General features: G+C 44.0%; 1 protein-coding gene across 2 annotated transcripts in view; it reads right to left on the reverse strand.

The window, feature by feature from the left end:
• The window catches only part of DPYSL3 (dihydropyrimidinase like 3), a 117,380-nt gene that overhangs the window by 60,175 nt on the left and 30,248 nt on the right, over positions 1 to 26,957 (reverse strand). The window contains exon 1 of one of the 2 annotated variants that reach the window (XM_061423901.1): positions 6,430 to 6,728. The exons of the other annotated variant lie outside the window; for it this stretch is intronic. Within the exon in view, the coding sequence (XP_061279885.1) occupies positions 6,430 to 6,468 (39 nt within the window). The 5' untranslated portion in view covers positions 6,469 to 6,728. Of the gene's footprint in view, positions 1 to 6,429; positions 6,729 to 26,957 lie in introns of those variants that run through there. 2 annotated transcript variants of the gene reach the window in all.

Raw genomic sequence — 26,957 nt, forward strand, 5'->3', positions numbered from 1 at the left:
GAGAGCCTGGCTCCTTCTATGTCTGGGAAGAGGACAGGGACAGACAGTGAGAAGGAACCTTGGGCCCAGATCTGTACTTACGCAAGATAGATTCCACCCTACACTCACACATGCTCCTGGGGGAAAGCCAGAAGCTAACTCAGACAGCGGGCAGAGCAATGCACGAATCACTTCTAGGGGGACGTGGACTCAGTTGTTCCAACGGTGATATGAGAGGTCTTGGCCTGACCATCCCCACCCCTTCCACTCTGTGAACTTTGGCCCCCGTTAGTGAGCTAACAGGTGTGGCTAGCTGGTGGCAAGGGGGTGGGGACAGTCATCCGTGAATACGGAATTACGGCTTTCCCGCCTGTGAACTAACCCATCCCTGGAGGGATCAATCCCAGAATCTTGCTTTTGTGGCTGTGTCACTTTGGTCAAGTTACTTAATCTCTCAGAGGCTCTATCCAGAACACAGAATGATGGTTAACCATTAGAGCTATAGGAGCTGTTGTGAGTCAAATGAGATAATCCATGTCACTTGTGCTAAGGCTCTCAATAAATGGTAATGATAAATATATAATAGCTCCACTAGGCTTAGTCCAAGCACTAAGTCCCCTATAATCTAGTTAACAGGAGAAATGTTCCCCCAGAGAAGTAGTTTTTGTACTAGACTCCACGTACAGACTAGAGCCAAAGAAGAGGCCATCTTTGGCCTTTGAAGGGCTCATCCTATTCTACCAAACTATCTTTTGGTGTATTACATATGTATCATCATCTATTTCACAATGAATATATATGAAATAGACACATATTGAATTTGATGAAAAGGGGATTTCACAGTAGAAGAGTCTGAAAACAGAGGAACCTCTTCCTCTGGGTTGTCCAGGGCCATTCTCATTGGTTTCCCTCTGGCTACAGAAAATGGGAGAACAGTTAAACAGCACTGACTTGAGGAGGGAGTGACCAGGGAAAGGCCAGTCCTTCGATTATCATCTGTCCCTAGAGGAGATGGCATATTTACATTTCCACTTCGTTTATGATTACAAGCAATGACTTAATCAAAGAGAGGCGCATTTACCTCCCAGGGAGACATTCCTACTGTTGTAAGAATTTTGTAATTTTTTTCAAATATAGTAAGCAGACAAACAGTTCTAGGAGATATGTCAATGGGTAAAGAAGAGAGAGCCCTTTAGGACATGAAGACTTTTTCAGTTCTATCTCAATTTTACTACTTTTTCCCTAATTAAGGAGAAAGGACAGAGAAAAAGCCATTCAACTGGGAGTTGTGAAGAAATTGCTAGAAAGGGTATCCATAACCTGTGTCTGTGTAGGCTAGAAGCTGATTAGGACTGAAAGCAATATAGTTCATCCTAAATAAGGAAAATGCCCTTTCTTTAGGTTAACAGAGAATCTCCGTATCAAAGTCCAAAGGCAGTCTAATAGCCTCGAGTAGCTTGTCAGAAATGAAAGGTAAGCATAATTCTGAGAAACACCATAACATAACTAAACCAGAAAACACACTTTGCTTAAAACATTGTGCTGATTTTCATTTGTTTTTGAAAACTTTTATTGAAACATTGATTCCTAAAGTAGTCTCTTAATAAGCTAGACCTTTGTCAATCTTCCTTTATTAATTTCCCCATTTCAAAGTAGTTAAGACTTTAAAATAAATGTTTCCCAGCTTGAATACATCTGGGGTTTAGAGACCATTGTCCACAGTCATTCCTTCATCTGAGCCTTTCAAGAGCCCAGTGAGATAAGAAGGGAGGATTTTTATTTGTAAATTGACAGTTTGACTACATAGACTTGAATCCTCTCAGAAAATCTATTTCTCCAGAATTCCCCCAAGTGCCCAGCTGGCTCAGTCATAGCTACTCATAGTCAGAGCTCTCTTTATCCACCTGAGGCATTTCACTAGTGTTTGAGGAAGAAGAATATCCTGGCTCCAAGTCACCACAAACCTGTACAAAAAATAAAGTAACACATGAACAACCCAGGCAGGGCTTGATTTTCATGATCAGATATTTAAGATGCTTCCCATTTCTAAGTCTTTGATACTTTTCCTGTCTTTTCTCTGGAACTTCCCTTCCAATACACCTTACATGGATCAAGCTGGTTTTGGGGGACATCTCTTCTTTTGGTCTCCCAAACTCTTATCCTGCATCTCCTAATATTTGCTCCCAATCCAAAGTGACACTTCCTGAAGCAAAAGGCAGAAACAGATCCAGGGATGGGGTTTCACTGGCCCGTTCCCTGGGTTGTAGTCTAGCCTAAGGCCCCCAGCTCAAGCGCTACAGAGACCTGGGTATTCCTTCAGTTCACACAGCTCCTTCACTTCCCCTCCCAAATGAAAAATTCCCATGACACTCACAATGACACCCTTCAAATGAGATCACAGGGCCCTGATTATACACCCTAGAGGCCAAACCTTCCAAGTCATGCTCCAGAGTGTGTGCCTTCCAGCAGTTCTCAAACGCCACACACATATACCCCAATCTCCAATGCAGCAGAAATGCATTAGCTGCAAGGTTGTATTAACAGAAATCCAGTTAGTATTTGCAAAAAGGCACTTCTCGGCGATTTGTCTCCTAGAGGGAATTCTGGAGCTCTTAATCCACACCTTTCAAAATCCCCACTGCAGGTGCCTCTACGAGGCAGGCAGTTGAGGCTGTGAGGTCAGACAAGACCTGTGTTTGATTTCCAGCATTGCCTCCTATCCGGTGTGTGACTCTGGATAACTGACTTCCTCTCTCTAGGTCTCAATCTCCTTAACTGTAAAGTGGGTTTTTGCAGAGACTCCGATAAGAGAATACCTGGAAAGCACTGGAACTTAAGTGTTAGATCTCCACTCACTCTTGTTGCCAGCTTCAAGCTGCAGCCTCTCTCAGAAGAAAACAGAGTGTAACTAGCAAACTTTCTACCTGCAGAGTCAAGACGGTCAGATACCATCTCTCAAGTTTACATTTATTCAATGTAAAGAATAAGAGAGACCACGTTATAGGATCTAAACCATTGCCCCACTGTCACCTTCTCAGAATGATGGTCGGGGTGGAGCCACCAAGACCAGTGTGGCGGTGAGGCACTTTGATTTCAGTCAGGTGTGGAGGTTTGAGTCCTGCCCAGAATACTTGGTATATCTCTGACCCTGGGCAGAGAAAAAAAATCTATAAAACAGAGATAACGATAGTACCTCTCAGACAGTGTTGATTTGAGGGATTAAATGAAACAATGCATGTAAGGTACAATATCTGAAACCAAAGAAACACTCAGTAGGTATGAGCTGTTCTTGGTAGGAGCAATTTTTAATTCATGTATTGATTTAACCAGTTCTCATTAGGCATCTGTATGCCAGGAACTGTGTGAGACAGAGACAGAGGTGGATGACAATACCAGGTCCCTGCTCTGACTGGCGGGACCACCCAAACTGCTGTCTCTGACATTTAGAAGCAAGGGCTAGTGTTGGGATAAGCACATGCAGGTCACGCAGGAGGATGACCTGAGAAGAACAATGAGATCTGGGGCTGGAGCTACTCCCAGGGAAAGCCCCAGCCAATTATACCCGCGACAGAGAAATAACCCCTTCCAGGAAACCGATAAACACAGGGTAGTAGCAATGCTTTCCTCTCAGGAGGGCAGCAAGAAGGAAAGGAAAAACAGAAAACAAGCAAACAAACAAAACCTTCCTGTGTCCCCCAAATTGTGGCAGAGGGTGGTGCCTGTCGAAGCAGAGGTGCTTGGCAAGAAAGACTGCCCCCATCGGTCTCAGATTACAGGGACATTTTAGCTACTGGGTGGGGCAGTCTGCACAGAAAGGAATATAGAGGATAGGAAATTAAGTCAAATTCCACAATCTTACCGTTTAAAATTTGGACTAGACTTGACAGCAGGGGATATATGTTATATTTAGATCTTTAATCATATTTTCTGTGAATATATAGACCTATGTCCATATTTTTATGTTTTTACCTATATCTAGTTAGCCTCTGGTAGTATGTACATAACCATACTCTTCTTTGGACATGCAAGAGTACAAGAATTATGTTTTCTTCTAAAATAGAATCCATGTTCTAAGAAATACAAACACAAAGCATGAGAAAAATCGACAAATGCATTATTTCCCCCAAAGATCAAAAGCCCCTTCCAGTCTTGCCCTTTTGCCTCTCCCCACCCCACAACCCTCTCAACAATGAATGCAAGGCAGGCTGGCTCGAAGAAATTCACAACCGCCGTCTATTGCCGTTCAGTTGCCGTAGGCACAGCCCGGGTTTGGTGGTGGAGGCTGCTATGCAGCGCCACGCCCCACGAGCAGAGAAAGGATGGAAGCCACACTGAAAATGAAGGATGCGCCCCAGGGAAGAGCATCCAAGCGGGAACAAAAGGGAGCCCCTGCAAACCGGGCCCTGGGATTGGGGCACCAACACAATTACAGGGGCTTGTAAGGCTATTACCCTATGGGCTAAACGTCGGTATCTTTCCTTAAAGGTGGCTTAAGTGATACCTAGAAGAATGGGTGTGGCCCTCAATACCAGGGCACAGGCTGAATCTAAGAAGAACCACTGCCGTCAGACTGGGAAGAAAAAAATAATCTGTTCTCTGCTTATCCCAAACAGAAATGGCAAGTGCATACTGGATATACAGCAAGTGGCAGATTTACAGCATAGCTGTCACATGTCATAGCATGAGAGCGGTGGTTCATCTCTCCAGAGTTAGAGAAATAAGTAGAAAAATTGTGCTTTTGTCCCAATCAGTTTAAAAAAAGTATCACCACAGTTTTTTGCAAAGCCAATTGGCACCGAGAAAATACTGTGAATTGTAAAAGACTCATTATGTTTTTATAATAATGTGAAGTCAATGCTATCAGGTAGTGGTCAAGGAGGATGGGCTTAAGCCCAGTGCCTCTACCTGGCGAGAGAATCCCTACCCATCCCAACTCTGTCCCCCTGGAGAGTGTTCCTCCCCTGGGACCAGATGGGCAGCAGGTAGGGGTGTGGCGCATGTGTGTCCAGTGAAGCTCAGATGCATGAAAAGCTAGGATAGTGCAAGAGAAATAAACCACCTGACAATAAAGTGCACTAAAAGCAAGAAGGGCTTCCTCCTGCCTGCAGAGGGGAAGGTCCTGGACGGCAATCAGGTTGTTCCAAGCCTAACGGGAACAAGTGCAAACAGACTCGTGCCCACAGCAAAACCGAGTGGATGGGGCAAATGAACTACAGAAGCCGGTACATCACTGCCCTAGGGCAGCTGCAGAGCCTCCCAGGGGCCAGCTCATCACTTCCTTTGTTCGTCTTGCAAAGATGGAGTAGCCACACGTTCCCTTACTACACACTACACACACACACACACACACACACACACACACACACACACACACCTCACTCGCTACAGACAAAGCACAACCGCACTGCTTCGTGCTCAACTAACAAATGTCAGTGGGTTTTCTGTTGCTTTTGTCTTGCCCTTTTTTAAAACTGTCCATTCCAGCCTGTCGTGTGTCCTTTCCGGGGGGGGGCGTCATTTCAGCGCATTCTGGAGAAATCCCAGACCCGGGCGCGGTGTTTTTGCTCCGAGAGCTGCTTGCTGGACGCCAACGAAAATGAGGCTTCTCTACCTGGTTATGGCACATCCCCGCTCCACCCCGCCCTAGGGGCTTGCCCAGCGCGTCTGACACCCGCTGGCCGCAAGGGCTCGGCTCTGCACACAATGGCAGTTGGACGCGGCATGCACACAGCACGCGCCTGCCACCGCAAACTAAAATGTGCTCTAAAAACTCAGCCTTTTCTTGGGGAAAAGGGGAGTAATTACAGGAAAAAATGCAAATGCACCAAGAGCCAAAAAAAAAAAAAAAAAGTTGGTTATTCTCACTACAGCCACGTTAGCTGTCCAGTCCCCAAGTATGACGCACCGAGATACGCACTGGGGTTAATACAAGCAAGCAGTGGCCAAGGTGAGGACGGATGGTCAGGCACCCCATCAGAGCCACGGGGCTGGAGCTCAGAGATGGGAGCGGTCGGGCTAACCAAGACCTCTGGGTAAAGGTGTCATTTCTCCATGCTCCACCCCGCCAAGAAGGAACCTTCTACAAAAAAAATCACGTCTCGCCTGGGGCAGCTCACACGGACGACCCAGGTGGCACGGGGGTCGACGGAGGGCCTGTTATTTGGGAACTACCGAGCGGTGGGAAAGGAAGATAAATAACCCAAAGTTCTCCACGCCACTGTCACTGTTTGGGTTTCCTCTTTGTTTGGTTTTCCCCAAACCCCAGGGTCGCTCCGTCTGGGTGGCGCCCTGCCGCGCCGGCTGGACTGACCGCCGCTCTCCACCCCCTCGGACCCCGGGTCGCGGTCCCTCCCTGGGGACTGGCCCGGGGAAGCCGGCAGGATCCAAGCCCCTGCAGAGCAGCCGAGAACGAGCGAGCGAGCGAGCGAGCCGGAGTGGTGTCCGACTCACCGTGATGCGCGGGATGTTCTTCTTGCCTTGGTAGGACATGGTGGCGGCGGCGGTGGCTGCAGCAGCTGCCTGCCTCCCTCCTCCTTCTGCTCCTGCTCGCCCGCGTCTTCCTCAGCGCACAGCGCCCCGAGATCAGGTGGAGCGAATGGTGCGCTGGCCGCGGCCGCCGCCTCCTCTCGCCTCCGCCCCCCTCCCCGGCTCCCGTGGCGGCTGCCAGAGACAATAGTAAATCTCTCTGGTCCCCCTTTCACCCCCGACCTCCCCCCCGCTCCACACACACACACACACACACACACACACACACCCTCCTCACTCGCGTTCACGCCCTGGCTTTTTTTTTTTTTTTTTTCTTTTGCGGTACCAGCTGGAACCCCGTAAGACAAGAATGGCTGATCTGCGACTCCTCCCTCTACTCTCTTATCCCTATTGATTTTCCTCTTTGCATCTGCCTCACCCACTTTTTCTTTTTCTTTTTCTTCCTTTTTGGTGACTTGCGAGTGCAGCAGAGTCAGCCTGCTCCACCGCCACCAGGGGGCGCGAGGGACTGTTCGGGGCGGGGATACTGCAGTCCCCAGTGTCGGCAGAGAAGCACCAGCGTCGCCCTCTCGTCCCCGCGGACCAAGCCCACGCCTCCGACCTGACTCTGTTCCGATTTCCCACCTTCCAGACCCTCGTTTCAGAAAGAAGACGGCTCCGGGCTTCTCTTCGGGCACCCGCCCTCCTCCGCCACCCTGCGGGCTGAATGCCGCAGCCGCCGCCTTTGTTAACGCGGAGGCCGGGCGCCGCCTCTGCTGGTCACCGAGTGTATAAACAGCCGGCGCGATCCCCTTAGAAAGCCGAGAACCGCGCCGACTTTGTGCAGCCTGGCCAGCCGCTGCTATCCCGAGACCATGAAAATGGGAATCAAAAAATGCGAAGTAACCCTCACTCTCGGAAGGTTGCGAGGGGGCCCCGTGTCGGCTACCAAAAGCTGTTCTCTGTATTGTAAACATAATTCTCGAAATACTGTGCTTTAAAGGAATTCCACTGTCTGGCTCTCAGAATCGATGAAACAGCAGTAACGCTGCTCCGTGAGCAAGGAGCAGAAAACACCTGTAGTGAGAAGGCAAAAGCCCTGGCGCGTTACTGCGCAGCCGTGGTTTTTGTGAGCGGTCCGATGTGTGCTGGTCACAATCCCGAGTTTACTTTAGGCAGGGCTGAGAGACAAAGGTAAGTGTGCTATTAGGAGCAAAAGACACGATCTTTCGGTGCTGGAATATATTCTTATTTTGCTATGTGCTTCAATTAAAAGGCCAAGGAAGGCATGTTTGGAGGAAATAGGCAGGGGGGCTGAGGGATGGCCTGATGGGGGAGCTTTCTAAACTCTCCTGGAAAAAAAAAAGACACACCCAAATACACTATTTGAATAACAACAACAACAATGGCTTGCTGTGCAAAAATCATAAAGCCCCCCTTTTCAAGTCTCTTATGATCACTTCACCCCCTTATGAATCCTAACCCTCCCCCCCTCCACAGAAATTCCGCAGATTATCATTGAGCATGACTAGGTCTGTGTTAGGGAACTTGAATTCACATTTCTATAAGGCAGGCCACCAACCACACTTTGTGACATCTTTTCATTAAGTTAAAGGCTTCCTTTGCAATAAAGAAGCTACATAAAGCATCGGCAGAATGAGGGTACAGAATGCTCCGACTTAGGCTTTCCCTAAACCTAAAATGAACCAGCCTGGTCACATAATTAAAGGGCAGGCCAAACCCCCCTGAAACTCACTCGAGTGAGTTAATCCAAGTGACTGGTTATTCATGGGTAACTAGACTGAATGCAGTCTTCACAGGAAAAGTCCACAGCATTCTCCACTTTATTTCTGTGATCCTTTGGCTTGCAGCATGAATGCCAAGAAAAGGTCACCTCTCTGTACTCTTTGCAAAGCACAGGGGAAAAAAAAAGAAAAAAAGACTAAAGCCAAAGACACGCCCTAAACATTTTGCTTTGTTCTGAAAGCATAAGTGCTGAGACCACTAGCCAAGAGTTGTGAAATTACAAAGCATTCTGGGGATTGGCATGCAAATGAGCAGGATTATATTTAGAACAGAGTAAAAAGAGAATTAACTGCATACTATGCAAACCCTGCAGAGGTCTGAATCTTTCCCATTGATTTTACTACCCTAAACTTGTTTAAAGGGATCTTGCAAGTTCTTCTTAGGAAACGCAAAAAAAAAAAAAAATATATATATATATATATATATATATATATATATATATATATGTAGGGGACATTTACAATCCTAAAGAAATGCCACTGCCTTCTTCTTTTTTTTAAATTTAGTGGGTTTGTCAGGTTTTTTTTTTCCTTTCTTGCATGCTAATTATCTCCTGTTACCATCATTAGAATCCAGAACACACTCTGATAAATATATTTATTCATACCATATTTTTGATCACTTGATGATTTTGGGTGTGTCTGTTCTTTCAAATTACAAGGCTTGGTTAATCTCTTTGAGGTCAGGTTTGCCTGCAAGAAGCCATGCAGAAAAGGACTTGAGATGTTTCTCTGGATCAGACTGCTGTGAAAAGCCATGCACAAGAATGCATAATAACCAGCTAATCAGTTCAAGCTGTTGCCATGAGCAGAAATGTACAACAAACCCTATTTTTTCCCCTCTTTCATCCCCTTCAATCATCTTTCTCTTTTTTAAATCAAAATCAAGTGTCTGAGATGAGTTTGAAAGGAAAAGCCGTTGTTGGCTGTGCCCTTCTTATTCAAGGAGTAAGAAGAAAGGCAGCGATCAACACAAGATGCCTCTGTGTCTGGCCAAGAGAGTGAGGGGTGGAACCAGCATGGATTTTTGCTCTTTTCCACAGTAGAATGACTCTGAATGGTTTTCCTTGGATACACAGCAGTATTTGGCTTTAGATATCTCAGGAAACTATGAGAGAATGAGAGGGAGATGCAGAGCGACTTAATTTATGGTCCCAAAGAAACTTAATTTTGGCCACCAAACTTACCACATCCATAGATTTCCACACCTCAGTTAAGGCTACTTTATTCTTATTGCTCGGGCCAAAGCCTGATTGGCATTGTCCAAACCTTGACTTCTCTTCCTCAGTACAATTCAATTTGCAGTTCACGTCCAACTTTAAGGTTGGAAATAGTCTTGGGTTTATTACATATGTACACACTATGATTTCTTCTTTAAATCTACAAAGCTTCCCTCTGTGTTTAGGCTCCACCAGCTACCACCTGAGCTACCGCAGGATCCTTCTAACTGGGCTCTCTTCTTCATGGTTATGCATTCGTTCATTCTCACAATATTCAGCATTTATCCTGTGTATACTACTTATTTTCCTAGGATCTAGTGCTACAGATATGAATAATAATACTGATGATGATAAGTATTCCCTGGTGGCCCAATGGTTAAGAGTCTGCCTTGCAATGCAGGAGCCACCAGTTCAATCCCTGGTCCAGAAACTAAGGTCCCACGTGCTTGGAGCACTAAGCCCATGCACAACTGCTGAGCCTGTGTTCTCTGGAGCCCACACCACAACCTGAGAGTCCGTGTACCACAATTAAGACCTGATGTAGCCAAATAAACATTTTTTTAAAAAAGATAATAATAATATCCTGGATCTCAGGGAGTTTATTTTATACCCTTATTCAAGAGAATACCCTGTGCCACCTGTTAGTCCCTTTCTATGCTTTATTTATCTTCACAGCACTTTTGATCACATGATATGTTAATTATTATCTTCCCTCTTGTCACTAGAATGTAAACTCCCTGAGGGCAAGGAATGTGTGTGTTTCATTTACTGCTGGGTCCTGAGTGTATGAAATAGGGCCATGCCCACAGAAATTGCTCAATAATTCTTAGGTAAGTGAATGTAAAAATGTTTCAAATTGTGTCTGAAGAAAGAGTAAATAGATAGAAGAAGAACGTTCTTGTTCTTAAAGTTGTTAGAGTGTCCTGTTATTAAAATGTCCTTAAAGGGCATTTAAGAAGATCTATTTTTGTTCCTCTAAGCCTTCTTAGGATTTCCTGATTCTAGATTTCAGAGCAACTGAATTCAAGACGGTGAGGAATCATTTTGCTAAATCCAAGGCAATACATGGGCCAAGGAATGACTATAAAATAGATTTGGTACCTGAACAGTGATTAGAGAGCTGTGACTTTGAAATGAGTTGCCATTCAAAGCATAAGAGAAGATCAAAAGCCTTATGTTAATTTAAAGAATTTCTTTTTAAAAAATTGGTACTGAATTCATAAGAAAACTATGGACTAGAACCCAGGAAGTTATACTGCTTAAAGATCTGGACTTGGAAATAGAGGAACCTCAGTCCATATTCCAAGTCATCCAGTTCCTATTTCTGTGATCTTCAGCAGATTATTTCAACCTTCTGAGTCTTGGTTACCTCATCTCTAAATGAGCATCTTATGACCTACCACATAGTATTTTTGTGATGATTTATTAATTCATTCAACTAATATTTATTGAGTACCTATTATGGGTCTCCAGGCACTAGGGATACAAACATTTGAATAAAATAGACAAAATGCCCCAGTGAAGCTTCCATCCTAGGGAAGGGATAAATCAAGAATATAAAATTATATAGTGTTTTTCAAAAAAGCATAGTGTTTAAAATGGTAGCAAGTACACTGGGAAAATAAGATAGGGATGGGGAAGTGAAAGTCATTCCATTGTCTTGAGGATAGGCTGGAATTTTCCACATCAGAAGGTCAGGTGAGATGGTGGTCTGGTCTCTTAGAACAAATGGTAACAGTGGAAGCAGTGACAAATGGTCAGGTATTAGATATAGTTCAAGGTAAAGCCAATGACATTTGCTGCTGGATTTGACTGGGGTATGAGGAAAAGAGGAATCAAAGATTATACTAAATGTATTGGCTGGGCTACTGGAAAGATGAGGGGGATTGTAGGAGAAATGGGGTTGGGAAGGAGAGTCAGGAATATGCGTGTGACATTCCTATTCAACACCTAAGTGAGATGGGGAGCAGGCAGGCTGATATTCGAAATCAGAAATCGAAGGGAAGAGATGCAAATTTGGGAGCGGTTAACCTCTGAGTATTATTTAAAGTAACGACTCTGGATGAGCTGGCCAAGGACATGAGCAGAAATGGAGCTCTGAGGTAAGTCAGCATCCTGGGGCTAACAGAAGAACCAGCAGGGGCAGAGGTCAATGAGACAGCCTGGACACCATGAGAGTACAGTGCTGTGAAGGTCAAGAAATAAAAATTATTTCAAATAAGAAGAAGTGTTCACGTGCTGTTGAAAGGTCAAGCACCGAGGGGAGCTGAGAATTCATCACTGCGTGAAATCACCAAGGGCCTTGTCCAGAACACCTACAGAGTATCTTCATGTCCATCTTACAGTGTTTTACGTATGTGTGTGTGTGTGTGTGAGCAAGTAGTAAATTACTCAGGTAATACTTACTGTGCATCCACTATAGCAGTCTTAATGAAGCTGTGGGCATGAAATCTGATTGGAAGAATTTCCCTAGTGGTCCAGTAACTAAGAATCTGCCTTCCAATGCAGAGGATGCTATTCGATCCCTGGTCTGGGAACTAATATCCCACATGCTGCAGGGCAATTAAGTCTGCAAATACTGAGCGAGCACCACGACTGGAGAGCCCGCTAGCCACAGGGAAGATCCTGTGAGCCACAATGAAGACCTAATGTAGCACCCCCCAAAAAAATAAAAATAAATAAAAAAAGAACAAATGAAGACTAGTCTTAAAAAAAAAATCTGATTAGAGCATTTCCAAGAGAAAAATCAAACTGTAAATGGGAAATCCCAAATATAAGCAACACTTGCAAGGGATATTTTGTAAACAGGGACAAGGATACAGAGCAGTAACTAGAGAAAGTAGAATCCATTATGAAGGAAATAGCCCAGAAGGGTTTAATGTCAGTGGGGCTGATTCAGAAAGAAGGGGTCACTTCACGATGCGGGAGAGAAATGGGACAGCACAGGTGACATCTAGTGTTCAGATGGAGGGCGTGCCCTTACTCAAGAGCAAAGACTGTTCCCCCCACCAGTAACCAGAGGGTTAGAGTACACTGGCGCAGAAATGGGCAGCTAGGTAAATTTCATGGAGGGGGTTTACAGCAGTTCTCTTCTGACTGTGTCTGTTTTCTCTGCCATCAGCCAAGACAGTCTGGGAGAAAAGGTACTGAAAATTAAGAGGGGTGAGGAGCTGGGATAAAATCAGTTTGTAGGAGAATAAAGGGACTACAGAAATACGGTATGATTCCCTGACAGGACTAAGGATCTCTCCCGTCCCAGGTAGCAACCATAAATTTCAAGAGAGACCAAGAAGTATGCCTTTAGTCATATACAGCTGTATACATGCAGTCTTGCAGCAGGCAGCCTGTGGAATTTCACCAGGGTTTTGCTAGATGAGTGCTGAGAAGGGAGAAGGAAACTCAGGGAATTGAGGGTAAAGCATGGGATCTAAGCTGGTTGTGAGAGAAAGCAGGGCACAAGTATGGGGGGTGGGGTGGGCAAAGGACAGTAGATATATTGAAGATTAAATAAGATTATTCATGCAAAGCTCTTAGCACAAACTAAATTAATTAGATGGCAGCTGGCTTCCCTGATGGCTCAGATGGTAAAGAATCCAGCTGCAGTGTGGGAGACCTGGGTTCAATCCCTGGGTTGGGATGATTCCCTGGAGGAGGGCATGGCAACCCACTCCAGTATTCTTGCCTGGAGAATTCCATGGATGGAGGAGCCTGGTGGGCTACAGTCCATGGGGTTGCAAAGAGTCGGACACAACTGAGCAACTTAAGCACAACAATAACATTCCTACCATTATTTTTTAATGTTCTGGTTACTATTTGCTGAACTCATTTGTGTCAGGGACTATGTCTTATTTATCTTTGTAGTCTCCAATTCTGCTATAAGGCTTGGAAGAGTAGAATCAATGAGGGGAAATTAATTGAATGGGGGGGGGGGGGGAGTCAAGAATATTCTGTCTTCCCTTTAATCCCCCAAATATGTAAAATAAGTGCTTGGTAATTTATACAGTTTTGACTATTGAAAAATTCTACTTTTTAAAAAGACATTTATATTTTGCTATATAATTATGGGTAAATATTCTCCCTGGTCCTGATTTGAAGGATGAAGAAAAACATAGTCACAAAACAGAGAAGAGTTGTCAAGGGGCAAAAGCCACACACAAGGCTTTTGTGAAATATACAGGCTATTCTAATGCGAATAAACATTTAATCTCAGAACTGCCCATTAAGTCATCTGGGTCCATTAATTTTACCTACATTTCAAACAAAGGAAAGCTTAGTCATGTACTTCCAGTGTCACAGAATGAAAATCAAAGCGATGATTCACCTGCTATTATTAGATGTTTACATATTAAATACACAGAAATAACCTGACAAACAATCCTATCCTTGAAACACATAAGCCAAAAAAAGAAAAAAAAAAAAAGTGATAGCCAAAGAAAAGTATTCTCAGGGGCTTATTCCAACTCAAACTTCTATTAACATGAGCAAGGTGTGCAAACCTGTGATGGTGTGCAAACCTGTAGTTGCTCGGTCATGTCCACCTCTGTGCAACCCCATGAACTGTACCTGCCAGGCTCCCCTGTCCACGGGATTCTCCAGGCAAGAATACTGGAGTGGGTTGTCATTTCCTCCTCCAGGGGATCTTCCCGACCCAGGGACCAAACCTGCTTCTCCTGCATTCAGGTGTATTCTTTACCAATGAGCCACCAAACCTACTTCTTCCCGGATGGACATTCTTGTTGATTTCCTCAGTGGAGGATGATTCTGCAGGCCTCTGGCTTTCTCCAAAGCCTGGGTGGCCTCTTCAGGTTTTAAACACAACTTAATCCATACCTGGAGACACTTTGACAGCACATATACATCAAAGGCTGTCAGCTCTGAGCGGCACCTAGGATAGGAAAGGGCTACACAGAAGGTCCAGGATGCAATACAAATGGCCCTGCCCCTTTAGCCATATGCCCCAATACATTCTACTGCACTGGAGGTGTTCGTGCTGGGAGAAGTCACCCCGTGAAGGTTATGCACTTCCAACAGGAGTTCACAGGTAAGAACTCTTAGGGCTCTGGGGTAAGAGAATTATGCAGTATTTGAAAAATAGGTCCTTGAATGTTACTGGACCTTGGTAGAGACAGAAGACTTGACCTGGGTCAAGAAGTGGTCATGCGGTCAGAAATATCCACCATGAGCTGGGTTCTATCAGAACCGCCAAGTCATAAGATTAAGGTGGCTAAGCAGCAATTGGCCAAGCAGCAAATGACTGTGAGAAGGGCTAAAGGGCCCAAGTAAACTATCTGAGCAAGTGGCCCTGTCTCCCACGTTATTCACTACTGCTGCTCCAGTACTTTTGTTACACACCTATGGTCCTTAGGTGGAGAAGGCAGTGGCACCCCACTCCAGTCCTCTTGCCTGGAAAATTCCATGGATGGAGGAGCCTGGTAGGCTGCAGTCCATGGAGTCACTAAGAGTTGGACACGACTGAGCGACTTCACTTTCACTTTTCACTTTTATTGGAGAAGGAAATGGCAACCCACTCCAGGGTTCTTGCCTGGAGAATCCCAGGGACGGGGAGCCTGGTGGGCTGCCGTCTATGGGGTCGCACAGAGTTGGACACGACTGAAGTGACTTAGCAGCAGCAGCATGGTCCTTAGGATCAGCTGATGGAGGAGGAGAACACCTGAGCCTGATTTCTAGAAGGGTTGGCTCAGTGTGTAGACCACACTGATGTCTGACCATGGCCACCTGACAGTCCCACTCAGGGGTGGTGCTGAAAGACAGCAGTGAAGAGATCCTTTCCCAAATGGCCAGAGCTTCAGACAGTACACCTAGGCATCCACTTTGGAAAGAAAACTGATTCAAGATTATGTAGAGTGAGTGTTGAAGCATTCTTAGGTGGTAAGGGGAAGGATTCAAGACCAAGGAAAAGGTAGCCTTAGTTAGAAGCACATGGGAGACTTATGGGAGTGGGCTTTAAGAGTGAAGATATATATGCGTGTGTGTGTGTGTGTATATATATATATATATATATATAGTATCTTAATGTCCTCCAGAGAGCATCCATCACAGAAGAGGCATGAAACAATGAGGCAGACAAAATGTCTCAGTTAGCTGACATCAGCTATCCTCAACCCAATGTTGGCACACAGTGGGCACAAGAATGGAGCAGACAAGACACGGTGGCAGGGATGGAGGCCATGCAGAGAATGTCCACACACCAGTGTTGATCCCACTACTGGTGCTCTCAAACATCATGCCTGCCAGGAACAGATGCCTCCCCAAGATGGCACCATCCCTCAAAGATACACACAGATGTAGATAACCTTAGACCCCTTTCACACTGGAAAGAACAGTGATTCATTTTTATAGAAACGAACACATATTCTAGACATGGATGTGCCCCTTCTGCTGCTGTGGCCTCAGTCAACCCTATCTGAGGACGTAAGGAGATTTTGATACACTGGCAAGGATTCACATAGCAATCACATCAGATCAAGGGACTTGTTTGACAACAAATAAGATGCAAGAAAAGCCACATGACTGCAGGATCCACCAGTTACGTCAAATACCCCATCACCCTGAAGCTGCCAACCTGAGCGAGGGGGAATGGCCTACTGAAGGCACAACTGAGGCACCAATTCAGAGACGACCGCTCGCAAGGACAAGGCACCATCCTCGGGACGTCCTGCGCATTGTAAATCAATCCCCTTTATACACTGCTGTGTCTTGAAAGGAAGAGCATGTGGATCCAAGAACCTAGGGGAAGAAGCAGGAGTGACCCCTTTTACTTTCACTCCCAGGGGCTTCCCTGGTAACTCAGATGGTAAAGAATGTGCCTACAATGCAGGAGACCAGGGTTTGACTCCTGGGTTGGTAAGATCCCCTGGAGTAGGAAATGGCAACCCACTGCAGTATTTTTGCCTGGAGAATCCCATGGACAGAGGAGCCTGATGGGCTACAGACCATAGGGTCACAAAGATTCAGACACGACTGAAGAGACTTAGCATGTACATGCTCAAGGAGAATCTAGAATGGTTAGGAGAGGACATTAATGAGTATTAGTGTGGCCCTAAGACCAGCTGTGGGAAAAGAGGTCTTGAGACCCCACAAGAAAAGAGGCACACTCACATCCTAGAGTTTTTGCTTCCAGAAATTACACAAAGAGCAAGTATCTGAGCAAGGCAAGGAGGAGTCTGCATAGACATGAATCTCAACCCAGCCCCCAGTTCAGGGCTGAAGGACTCAGCCCTTGCCCCCTGCTCAGGTGCTCCAACCCTTTCCTGGAAACTGTCCTTGTCTAGGGTACCCACCCCACAAGGGCAGCCTGATCCAGTGATTGCTAATGTAAGCATATAAAGGCCTGGCCTCCCAGATACAAAAGGGCAACTACTCTAAGGGGTTATCCTGGTTTCATGCCTATCAAGTCAACTGAAGTCTTTGTCAAGACCACATCAGAGCTTCCCCTTCTGCCCATCCCTTCCTTTCCCTTCCCTTCCACAGATCTTGAGCCTAAGTACACTCCCTAATACACTTCCCACATTTTATTCTTCTCAGAATCTGGTTCCCAGGAAATCCAACCTGCAGCAGTGAGACTGGTATTAAGTGAATATGTGCAGTGACTTTTTTCATTTTAGCCAATATTTTTAAATGTATAGATTTCATATTCAAACTTAGAGTAAAAAAAAATTGGAACATTTGGCAATTCTGAGCTCATAGACACATTGGTGCCTATCAACTAGAGCTGAAGACAGGCTGCTCTTTGAAACAAACATGTACAATAAGTCCCCTACCTAAGAACTTTCAATGTTAGAACGTGTGTTTGCATGCCCAGTCACGTGCTGCTTCACGTCTCTGGCGTACATTGTCACGTACGTGCATCCTCTGTAAGTGGTTCTACTTTTGTATACTTTACTGTACAGTACTGTATAGAGTGGGCTTCCCTGCTGGCTCAGTGGTAAGGAATCCACCTGCCCATGCGGGAACCATGGGTTTGGTCCCTGGGTTGGGAAGATCCCCTGGAGAAGGAAATGGCAACCCTCTCCAATATTCTTGCCTGGGAAAATCCCCATTGACAGAGGAGCCTGGTGGGCTACAACCTGCGGGGTTGCAAAAGAGTCAGACACGACTCAGCAACTAAGCAATAACAACTGTAGAGAGTAGAGTAGTATCTTTATTTCAAGACCAGGATATCTGGAAGCAAGCATGAAAGCTGCAGTGATGTAGCCGGTACTGCTAGGAAGCATCAGCTGTTGTACTGTACTACTATGCTTGTCAAGGTACTATTGTTGTTGTTGAGTTGTTAAGTCCCATCTGACTCTTACTGACTCCATGGACTGCAGCACACCAAGTTCCCCTGTCTTTCATTATCAAGGTACTAATAGTATAAGATTTAAAATGTTTTATTTTTTGTGTTTATGTTTTATGCAATATTTGTGTGAAAAGTATTATAAACCTATTACACTACAGTACTATATAGACAATTGTGTTAGTTGGGTACCTAAGCTAACTTTGTTGGACTTACGAACAAACTGAACTTACGAACGTGCTCTTGGAATGGAACCCGTTCACATGTAGGGAAAGAATATTCCCCCAATCAGCTATAATGTCTGCTGCTTCCTCATCCTTCACATAGAGTTGGCTTCCATATTTTTATACCACCTTCCTGGCTCAGAGTCACTTGAATTTCTGATATCAGGACACTTGGAGACTGAGTTATTTAGGCATTAAGGAATGGGGACTCTGGTCTCAAAGGTGAAGGCTGTTCTTTCCCAAAGCAGAGTTAGATGCTTGTTCAGGACTGAGAGCAATGAATTATCTCCAGGGAAACACCTCCTCCCCACACACCCTCACTCTACCCCCATGGGGGCCCTAAGCCACAAGACTTGAGTCCTGGAACTCCCTGACCCTCTGCTAAAAGTCAGTTTGAGAGCCTGGGCTGATGCTGCAGGATCTCTGGTTACGAGCAATCAGTTTCACCTCTGGGCTGAATGGAAACATATGTGATTGAATTTAGATCTCTCCGGGCGCAGCACAACAGCTCACCCCAAGATGAGGGATGTGAGACTCACTCTTGGACGGAAGCTCAAAAGAGCAAGCCAACCCCCAAGTGCAAGGCTGGAACCCCAGCTTTCATTTTCCAGGTTTCCCACCCGTCTCCAGGAAGGGACTTTGGCTGCATGTCTTTTGTGGGGTTTTTTTCCCCTCCGGTTTCCTGTACTTGGCTGTAGCAAATGCTCTAGGGCCTCAACAACCTCTGGCTTCCTATCTTTTCAGAGAAATAGGAATGGTAGAGACATATGCCCAACCGTGCAGTCACAGGTTTCTCTGAGCAAATCCCCAAAGGAACAGTGGAGTGGAAAACAGGCTCCTCTCGCATATCACTGGTATGTCAACGAATGAGCACTTCTTTCTTGGACTGGTCACCTGTGTGCACTGATCCCAAGTGAAATCCTGGATTTCTGACTCCGGACAAATGCTGACCTGGCCCCAGGCAGAGTGCCTCGACACTTTTTAAGGTCCAGGCACTCATTTTTTTATTGGAGATCGTAAACATAAGAGGTGAGAGCCAGAGAGTGAAATAGAGGAAAAACTTAGATTTTCCAAATTCATTTCCAATTAGTTGACTTTGGAATGAGTCTGAACATCTTCTAAGTTTGCCTCATCTGTGAAATGGGTCAGTAGAAGAGCTGAGCGGATAGGCTGACACAACCATGAAAGAACAGGTCCAAAAAGATGAGTTGATTCATTAAAAAGCAGTTGCTGGTGTATGTCATCATGGTGGCACAGAATGATTAAAAGAACAGGATTTGGAGTCCCTATATTGGTGAGTGGATAAAAATGGAGAACTGATTACCCTGGGCCCCAGCCAAATTCGATTCTTGCTTCTTTGCTGTAATCATAACCAAAACAGATAAGGACTGTCTGGACTTACAGTACTATATACTGAGCATCTTCCAAGGTATGCATAATTAATTAATATATATTTTTAAATGTAACCAAGCCCTGTTTTCATGATTTCAAAGCCACAAGTAATTTCCAGTGACCTCCAAAAACCCTAAAGTATTGCTGACAAGATGGATAAAGACATTTTGTTATTGACACTCACCTACTTATAGATTTGATGGGGATTCTCTATAGCAAGAGGGAAAGTAATGTATAGTGAGATGCTGGACAGTGGGACAATGGATCTGTGGTAATGAGGGTTTTAAGCTAATGCCACTGTGGAAAACAAGTACATAAACACCCACATAGCCTTGACTCAGCTTTGATTAAAATTAAAGTTAAAAGTAGGGCCATTTTCTTTTTCTAAGCAGGAGTTCTGCAAATCACTCATGGGGTAGCTTTAAGAGAAAAGATTACTGAATATTTTATACATTTAGAATAAAGTTTAAGGTGAATGTATAGTGTCTATTTTATCAGCATCAAGTTGAGTTTCTCTCTAAATCCTCAAGCTTTTCTAATGTTTTAATGCAAGGTCTCCTCACTTAAAACCTTGGGACTATGAAAGGTTCTTATAGGAAACTACTTTATCACAAAGTTTGCTGTAAAAGATCCTACTCAGATAAAGGTTCGTTCAGGTTTTCCCACTCAATGTAACACAAAAACCTAAATGAACTTTTTGGCCAACCCAATATGTTTGCCACAGAAGGCCAGTTTGACTCATTCACTTTGTGATGACTGATTTGCTATGGTCTTGCTAAATGACTTCTCATTGATTAGTATAAAAAGATGGTAAAGGCTCTTAGAAGTAAGGGCAGAACTAATGACACCTCTATGGCATTTTTTTTTTTTCATGTAACATAGAAAGTAACTAGCCAGTGAACTTGAGACCATAATGTGGGCTATTTTCCATCACAACGTCAATACAAGAGAAAAACATCTGAGGCAGCCAATTGCCCACCACTAGGGACAGAGTGAGGGAATGGCTGGTCCCCCTCCCTTGCCAAACTCCTGACCTTGGACCACCTTCAAGCTAACATCACCCTGGGAGTCTTAGCCAGTGCCAACCACCCCTGCACTCTGGAGCCATCTGCCTGATGCCAGTGGTAGATTCTCCTTCTCAGTAATGCAGGTTTCTGGACCCTGACAGCTGCTGGAGTGTAGTGTCTGTCCATAAACCTAATGACTGGTCCCCAGGCATGTACAGAAAGCCAACTCTGGAGCTCAGAAATGGAATCCAACAATGCTAGTGACATAGACTGCAATTCTAAGCTCTGCGGTGCCTGCTAACAATGGTGCCTCCAGATAAGTTTATTTAAACTCAGTTTCTGCCTCTGTAAAATGGGGCAATATGGTTAACCTATATGGTATGAGGATTATGTAAAATGGGCTTTCCTGGTGGCTCAGATGGTTAAGAGCTTGCCTGCAATGCAGGAGACCTGGGTTCAATCCCTGGGTTGGGAAGATTCCTTGGAGAAGGTAATGGCTATCCACTCCAATATTCCATGGACAGAGGAGCCTGGCAACCTATAGTCCATGGGGTTGCTAAGAGTTGAACATGACTGAGCAATTAACACTTTCATTTTATGTGAAATAAAGGGACAGTATCTGATATTCTCTGAATGCTCCAAGAAACTGGATTGATTGATCTGATTAATTAAAATACTGCATAATGTTGCTCAGGGTAGAGAGTGTTATTGAGTGAACCCAGTCCAAGGAAAGCCAAAAACCTAGAGTGTGTCATACTGAGTGAAGTAAGTCAGACAGAGAAGGAGAAATATCACATGACATCCCTTACATGCAGAATATAAAAAGAAATGACACAAATGAAACTTATATACAAGACAGAAACAGACTCAAAGAAAGCCAAAAAATTCTGTGGGTATATATTTTGGCACATTTTTTTCCAGGAGAGGGTGAGTCTCTGGTTTTCTTCAGATTCTCAAAAGGGTGCACATGACCCCCAAAAGGTCAAGCATTCTCATCACTGATATTACAGTGCCTCCCAGTCTTCTCTCCAGCCAGACCTCCTCTCTTGGCTTCAAGCTCTAACATCCAAAAGCAAAAGGGGTGTCTCTACCTGAGAAGCCACCAGAACCTCCACACCCCTGCAGTGGGCCCTGCGGTCCACCACCCAGATCCCTCTTCAGCAGGAAAGGGCTTATGATCCCAGCCACATAGGTGCCACCAGCAGAGGTTCTCACTCGTCAGCCACTTTTGTATGTTGCTTCACCTAAGGCGGTCCACCTTGCCCAAGATGACACAGCCTTGGGCGTGGCCAACATCCAAGGACACAGATGAGAAGTTGAGGCCTGGTCCTCTGAGCCCAACTTGACTGAGAGCTGAAGGTTCATCCTCTTTCTAGACCTCCTGGCAGGGTCAGCTCTGGTTTCTGTTGATGCTGCATTTTCCCTCTACTCAATTATGCTTCCTTCCCTTCTTGTCTTTCCCATCCACTATTGTTGATCTCAAGGGCATCCCATAGAAACCTTTCTGCAGGCTAATCTTGTCTTATGATCTGATTCCCAGGGAAACTGAAACACTCATGTCTCAAGTAGGTTCCAGAACCTTCTGCACTTTCTCCAGTGCTTTGTAACCTAGCTAGTGATACCTCACTTCACCTAGTCTTTAACCAGAAACCTGAGTCTTAGCCCTGGGTGCTTCTGCACTGTCTGCTCCCTCTGCTTGATCAGCCTCAGTCAGAGGCTGAGGTGACCATTCTGGTCTCACCTAAATGTCCTCTCTTCACTTACTTGTATGGAAGCCTCCAATCATTCGCCAGTCCTCTCAGGTTAAAGTCTAAGATTCCAAACATGATGGACAAAACTTCCCATCCTTGGCCTTTGTGCTCATCTCTGGGCTTCATCATTCTTCAGTCCTGATTGTACTTTATGTTCCCATCACTCTAAGAACCAGGGGTTCCTCTCACATCATGCGGCTGTCTACAAGTGCTGGCCCATGTCATACTTTCTGCCTGAAACAATCATCCCCTTCTTAAACTGGGAATCTTCAAATAACCCTTTAAGATCAACTCAGGCCCTATCTTCTCCAGAAAGGTTCCCCTGACCCCTATCCAGTGACCCCTGGTGCTCCCCTGAGTCTCTGCCAGCTTGCAGCTCCGTGCTTATAGGGTGTGTGATGATTATCTGCTTTGTTCTCCATCTTCCTCATGATCCTTGAGGGTCAGGCTCTGTTTATTCATTACTGTGTTCTGGTGCCAGCACAGTGCCTAGCACATAAAGGCACTCATGAGACACTTGTTAAATGATCACCTTGGATGGATATATACCAACATACATATATACATACATGGACCCATGCACACACATACACAAACCACAAGTGTCAATTTGGTTGACTCTTAGTGAAAACATCTTGTTGAAAAGTTACAGCAAATCTCAATAAAACAATTTTTTAAAGTGGTGGTGGTGGCCGGGCAGGAGGAGAGACTGTATTAAAAAGATTCAGTGTAAGCAGCCAGACTAGAATCAGGATCTGTCAGCAAGCACCTCCTTTCCCTTCTGAGGCCTCACAGACATTCACCGTTAACATCAGCCACACTTCTCTAAACATTCAGTCACTCCATATTTCTTTGTTCTAATCACACTGAGAGAATCAAAGGCGTTTCTCTTGGTTCTGATTCCCAACCTGAAGGAGCTGGCTCAGTTTGAACCACGTATTACCCTACAGGCTAATCAAGTAAGGAGATGGGATGAAGGAATCAGCTCCTTGGCTGTAAGGAGCCCACCCATGTGTGTAGAGGCCATCATGACCTTGGCAGAACCCAGAAAGGTAAGTGATTGCTACCTGCCATCCACAAAAAGGGGCAGATGAGGGTGCCCCAAAACTCACACTGCATTACCAAAGAAAAGAAAATGACAGTCAGCTTTAAGAGAAGAACTAACAAGAGCACGAGAGAGGAGCCTGAGGAAGGTTTTGCAATGACAATCCTTGAAAATGTAAATTTGCCTGCTTGCCATATGCTAACAACTGTCCACAGTCCACACATCACAGGCATCTATGTCGAGATCGCTCCCCCTCTCCCCGCCACCTCTCAGGCTTCTCTGTCTTTGTCCACTTGCACCAGTTTCATTCTTTTTTCAGTTTTTTCAGATCTTCAAAGAGATCAATTCCATGAGACTACAGACGCAATCAACCCACTCAGTCCTACCGGTAAAATACACACAGGTAAAGAAGGCACATGGTTTGCCCACCTGGAAACCTACACTGTTAGTGTAGGATTCTGACTCCTAAGCCAGAGATCCATCGTCCATCCCACACTGCAGCACTTCATCCTGGAAAGACAGGTAGGGGTGTGGGGGAGGGTGGGGTTCATGCCCTGTCTAAAGCTTTAGTAACATTAAGCTCAGTCTCAGATGAAATTAAATCATGTACAATATCAGAAAGAGATGGGTAAATGCTAAGACAGAGACAATGACTATTCTGAGCTCTAAGATATAATAACAAGGTGTTGTCATGAAAAGAGAAAAAATACAACAACAACAAGTCAAGATATCCATCTTTTAGCCAAGTCTATTTTATGAACAAATTGCTTGACTTTAAGCAACTCACTTAACCTCTCTTTATCTCTTTAATGGAGAATGAATTATTTCTTCCAACTTCTTTGGGCTGATGATCAAATGAGATAATGGAAATGCCCTTTTTTTTTTTTTTTTTAAAGAAAGCACTCCAAAAGGCTATCTGAACACCAGGCCTTCGTATTATTTTTCCATTATGTTACAAACATATCCCAAATTGATATCCGCTCCAAAGCTCATTTACCATTGTTGCTTTCCAAGTATGACCCTTCCTTTAAGTACCTCTCTGTTTTTCAAATTATGTATTTCTCCAGATGCATGTTTCTACTTTTCCAGGCTGATCTCATTTGTTCATTTCCTGTCCATATTTCTAATCTCTCTAGGTTGCTCTGTACTATGTCTCTTCCTCACTAGTGTCTCTAACACCATCCTATTTACCCTCATCTGCAGCTATAATTGCCATAATAGGTTTACATCCTCTTTCCAAGCCATTAATAACAATGCAAAATAAAATGCGTCTGAAGCCGATCTCTCCAGTATCCTCCTGGAAATTACAGCATGCCATTTTTCATTCTTGTTGGGTTTTTTGGCCACTTTTGAGGTCATTTCTCATGGTTCGGAGAACTTCCTAACCCAATCCAAGACTGTTTGGTTTGGTTTTTTGAATCATATGAGAACCAGACCTCATTTCTCCTGCTCACAGTAAATACAATAATGGAAAATAAGATAAGTTATAACATGCCACCACACAAAACCAGGCACTTAGAGCCCTGAAAATCAATTAGCAGGTTCCTAACCAAAGATCTTCTGTCTCACATTGATGCAAGTGCTCACTGGGATTTTTGCCCCGTGTTGATCCAGAAATCAGGAAGATCTAAGTTTTCCAAGTGGAATTGCAAGCACTTGTTGTTTCTTTTCAGCAGAAAACTGCAGCCAAGTTCCTCCATAAACCTGAGGAATGGGTGGTATAAATTGAGGCTCACTACAAAGAAACAGCTTCTCTTTGTTGTCTTTCCTCAATAAATTGGCTGACATTAGAGTCCTGTCTTTGCTTCCATTACAACACTTGGCAGCTTCTGAAGACAAAGGAATTTACAGAAGAAAGAGAAGGAACTCAAGACTAATCCATGGGTGAATAAACTTGAGAAACGGCTTCGCTGTCATACTATTGCAAACAATTTTCTTTTCTTCCTGGTGTGGGATTCTGTTTTTGTTTTTGTTTCATTTTTTAATTCAGTTTGGCAGGGGGCGCTTTGCCTTTTTCCAGTCTCCAGGATCTCTCTCTTCACTTCTTCCCGAGCACTTCTGGCCATGGGCTTTCCCACCAGCACTTCTGTTTTTTGCAGTTTAACTCTGGATTCAAGCTCCAAACAATTGGAAATCCAAAAATGAACAAAACCTTGGTACTTTTTCTGAACTCCCATAAGGATATACAAATTTTGTCCAAATTAAAAATGTTAAAAATATCTGAGACCCCAACAACCAACAATTTATGCTGAGTTTTAGTTTCTGAATAAAGAGGAAAGAAATGCTCAAGGACTACATACCCTAAGTTAATAGCAGTGTTTGGAGAAAAGTCTAATTTACAGTAATTCCTTTCATCCATGAAAAGTAGGAAAACATGAGCTTGGGGCACAGACCTGGTTCGCTACCTCAGTTACACCAGAAACTTGCTTTACGAAACTGGAAAGTTTTCTTAAGCTTTTAAAATTTGTTTCCTCTTCCATTACATGGAGATACTACTCCTCCCATAGTGGAGCAATGTTTGTATTAAAGGCGCAGAAGAGTGGCTCATAAACACAGTCCCTGGTGAATAGTAGGTGATCAGTAAACACCAGCTGCTTCCTTTGTCCTCCTGTATATACAATGGAAAAAAATGTAATCTTTTATTAATACACATGGCTCTTTTTTCTCATAATACTGTTACCAGACTGTCATGAACTGCTAAGATGAAAATGTCTTTTCATGAATTTAATATGAGAATGATGATACTATGCAGACAGCATTCTAAATGGCTTTATATGCATTATTTCATTTAATCCTCACAAAGGAAGGTAATTTTACTACAGAAAAGGATGCAGATGTTGAGAATGGTTAAATGACATGCTAGCTGTCAGTAGACAAGTCAGGAGTTGATGTGTATACTTGTTAAGCATTCCATGTAATGCCTGCCACATGGTCAATTCTTAATACTAGAGATTTAATGAAGGAATGAGTTTTTTTTGGTAATATAATTAGATCCCTTCTTGTAATATCCTTTTACTTTTTTACCATCTTTATTGAGCTTTAACTCACAAGCCATAAAGTTCACCATTTAAGTACCCAATTCGGTGGGATTTTTAGTATATTCAGAGCTATACAAACATCACCACAATCTAAGTGGAGAATGTTTTCATTGCCAGACAGGTCCTTTATTTTTTAAAATCTGGATTTTCAGAGATTTCTTAAAGGAGAAAATATCATTGTATCAAAAATAGCAGTTCTCTTTTACATTGTTGGTTAAGGAATGTACAGTTACTTCAGAAAATAACTGGGCTGTTTCCTATAAGACTAAATATATATCAACATAAATGTATGTCAGCTACATTTCAATTTTTTAAAAAACACTAAATATGTATCAACCATTCTACTCAGCAATTGCACTTTGGGGCATTTATCCAAAAATGAAAACTTACTTTCACATGAAAAGTTGTATAGGAATGTTCATAGTAGTCCTATTTCTAATTGCCAGGAAGTGGAAACAACCCAAATCTCCTTCACTAGGGGAGTGGAAAAATAAAGTCTGATGTATTTGCATGATGCAATACCACTCCATCAATAGAAAGGGTCAAATTATAGATAAAAGGTGAAAAACTAGGATGGATCTTAAGGGAATAGCACTTAATAAACAAAAAATAATTCACAAGGTAACATACTATAACAATCCCACTTATATAACACCTTCAACAAAACAAAACTATAGAGATGGAAAACAGATCAGTAGTTGCCAGGGAACAGGGACGAGGTAGGCAGACAATAAA

This window comes from Bos javanicus, chromosome 7 (assembly GCF_032452875.1).
Source record: "Bos javanicus breed banteng chromosome 7, ARS-OSU_banteng_1.0, whole genome shotgun sequence".
NCBI classification, from domain to species: Eukaryota; Metazoa; Chordata; class Mammalia; order Artiodactyla; family Bovidae; genus Bos; species Bos javanicus.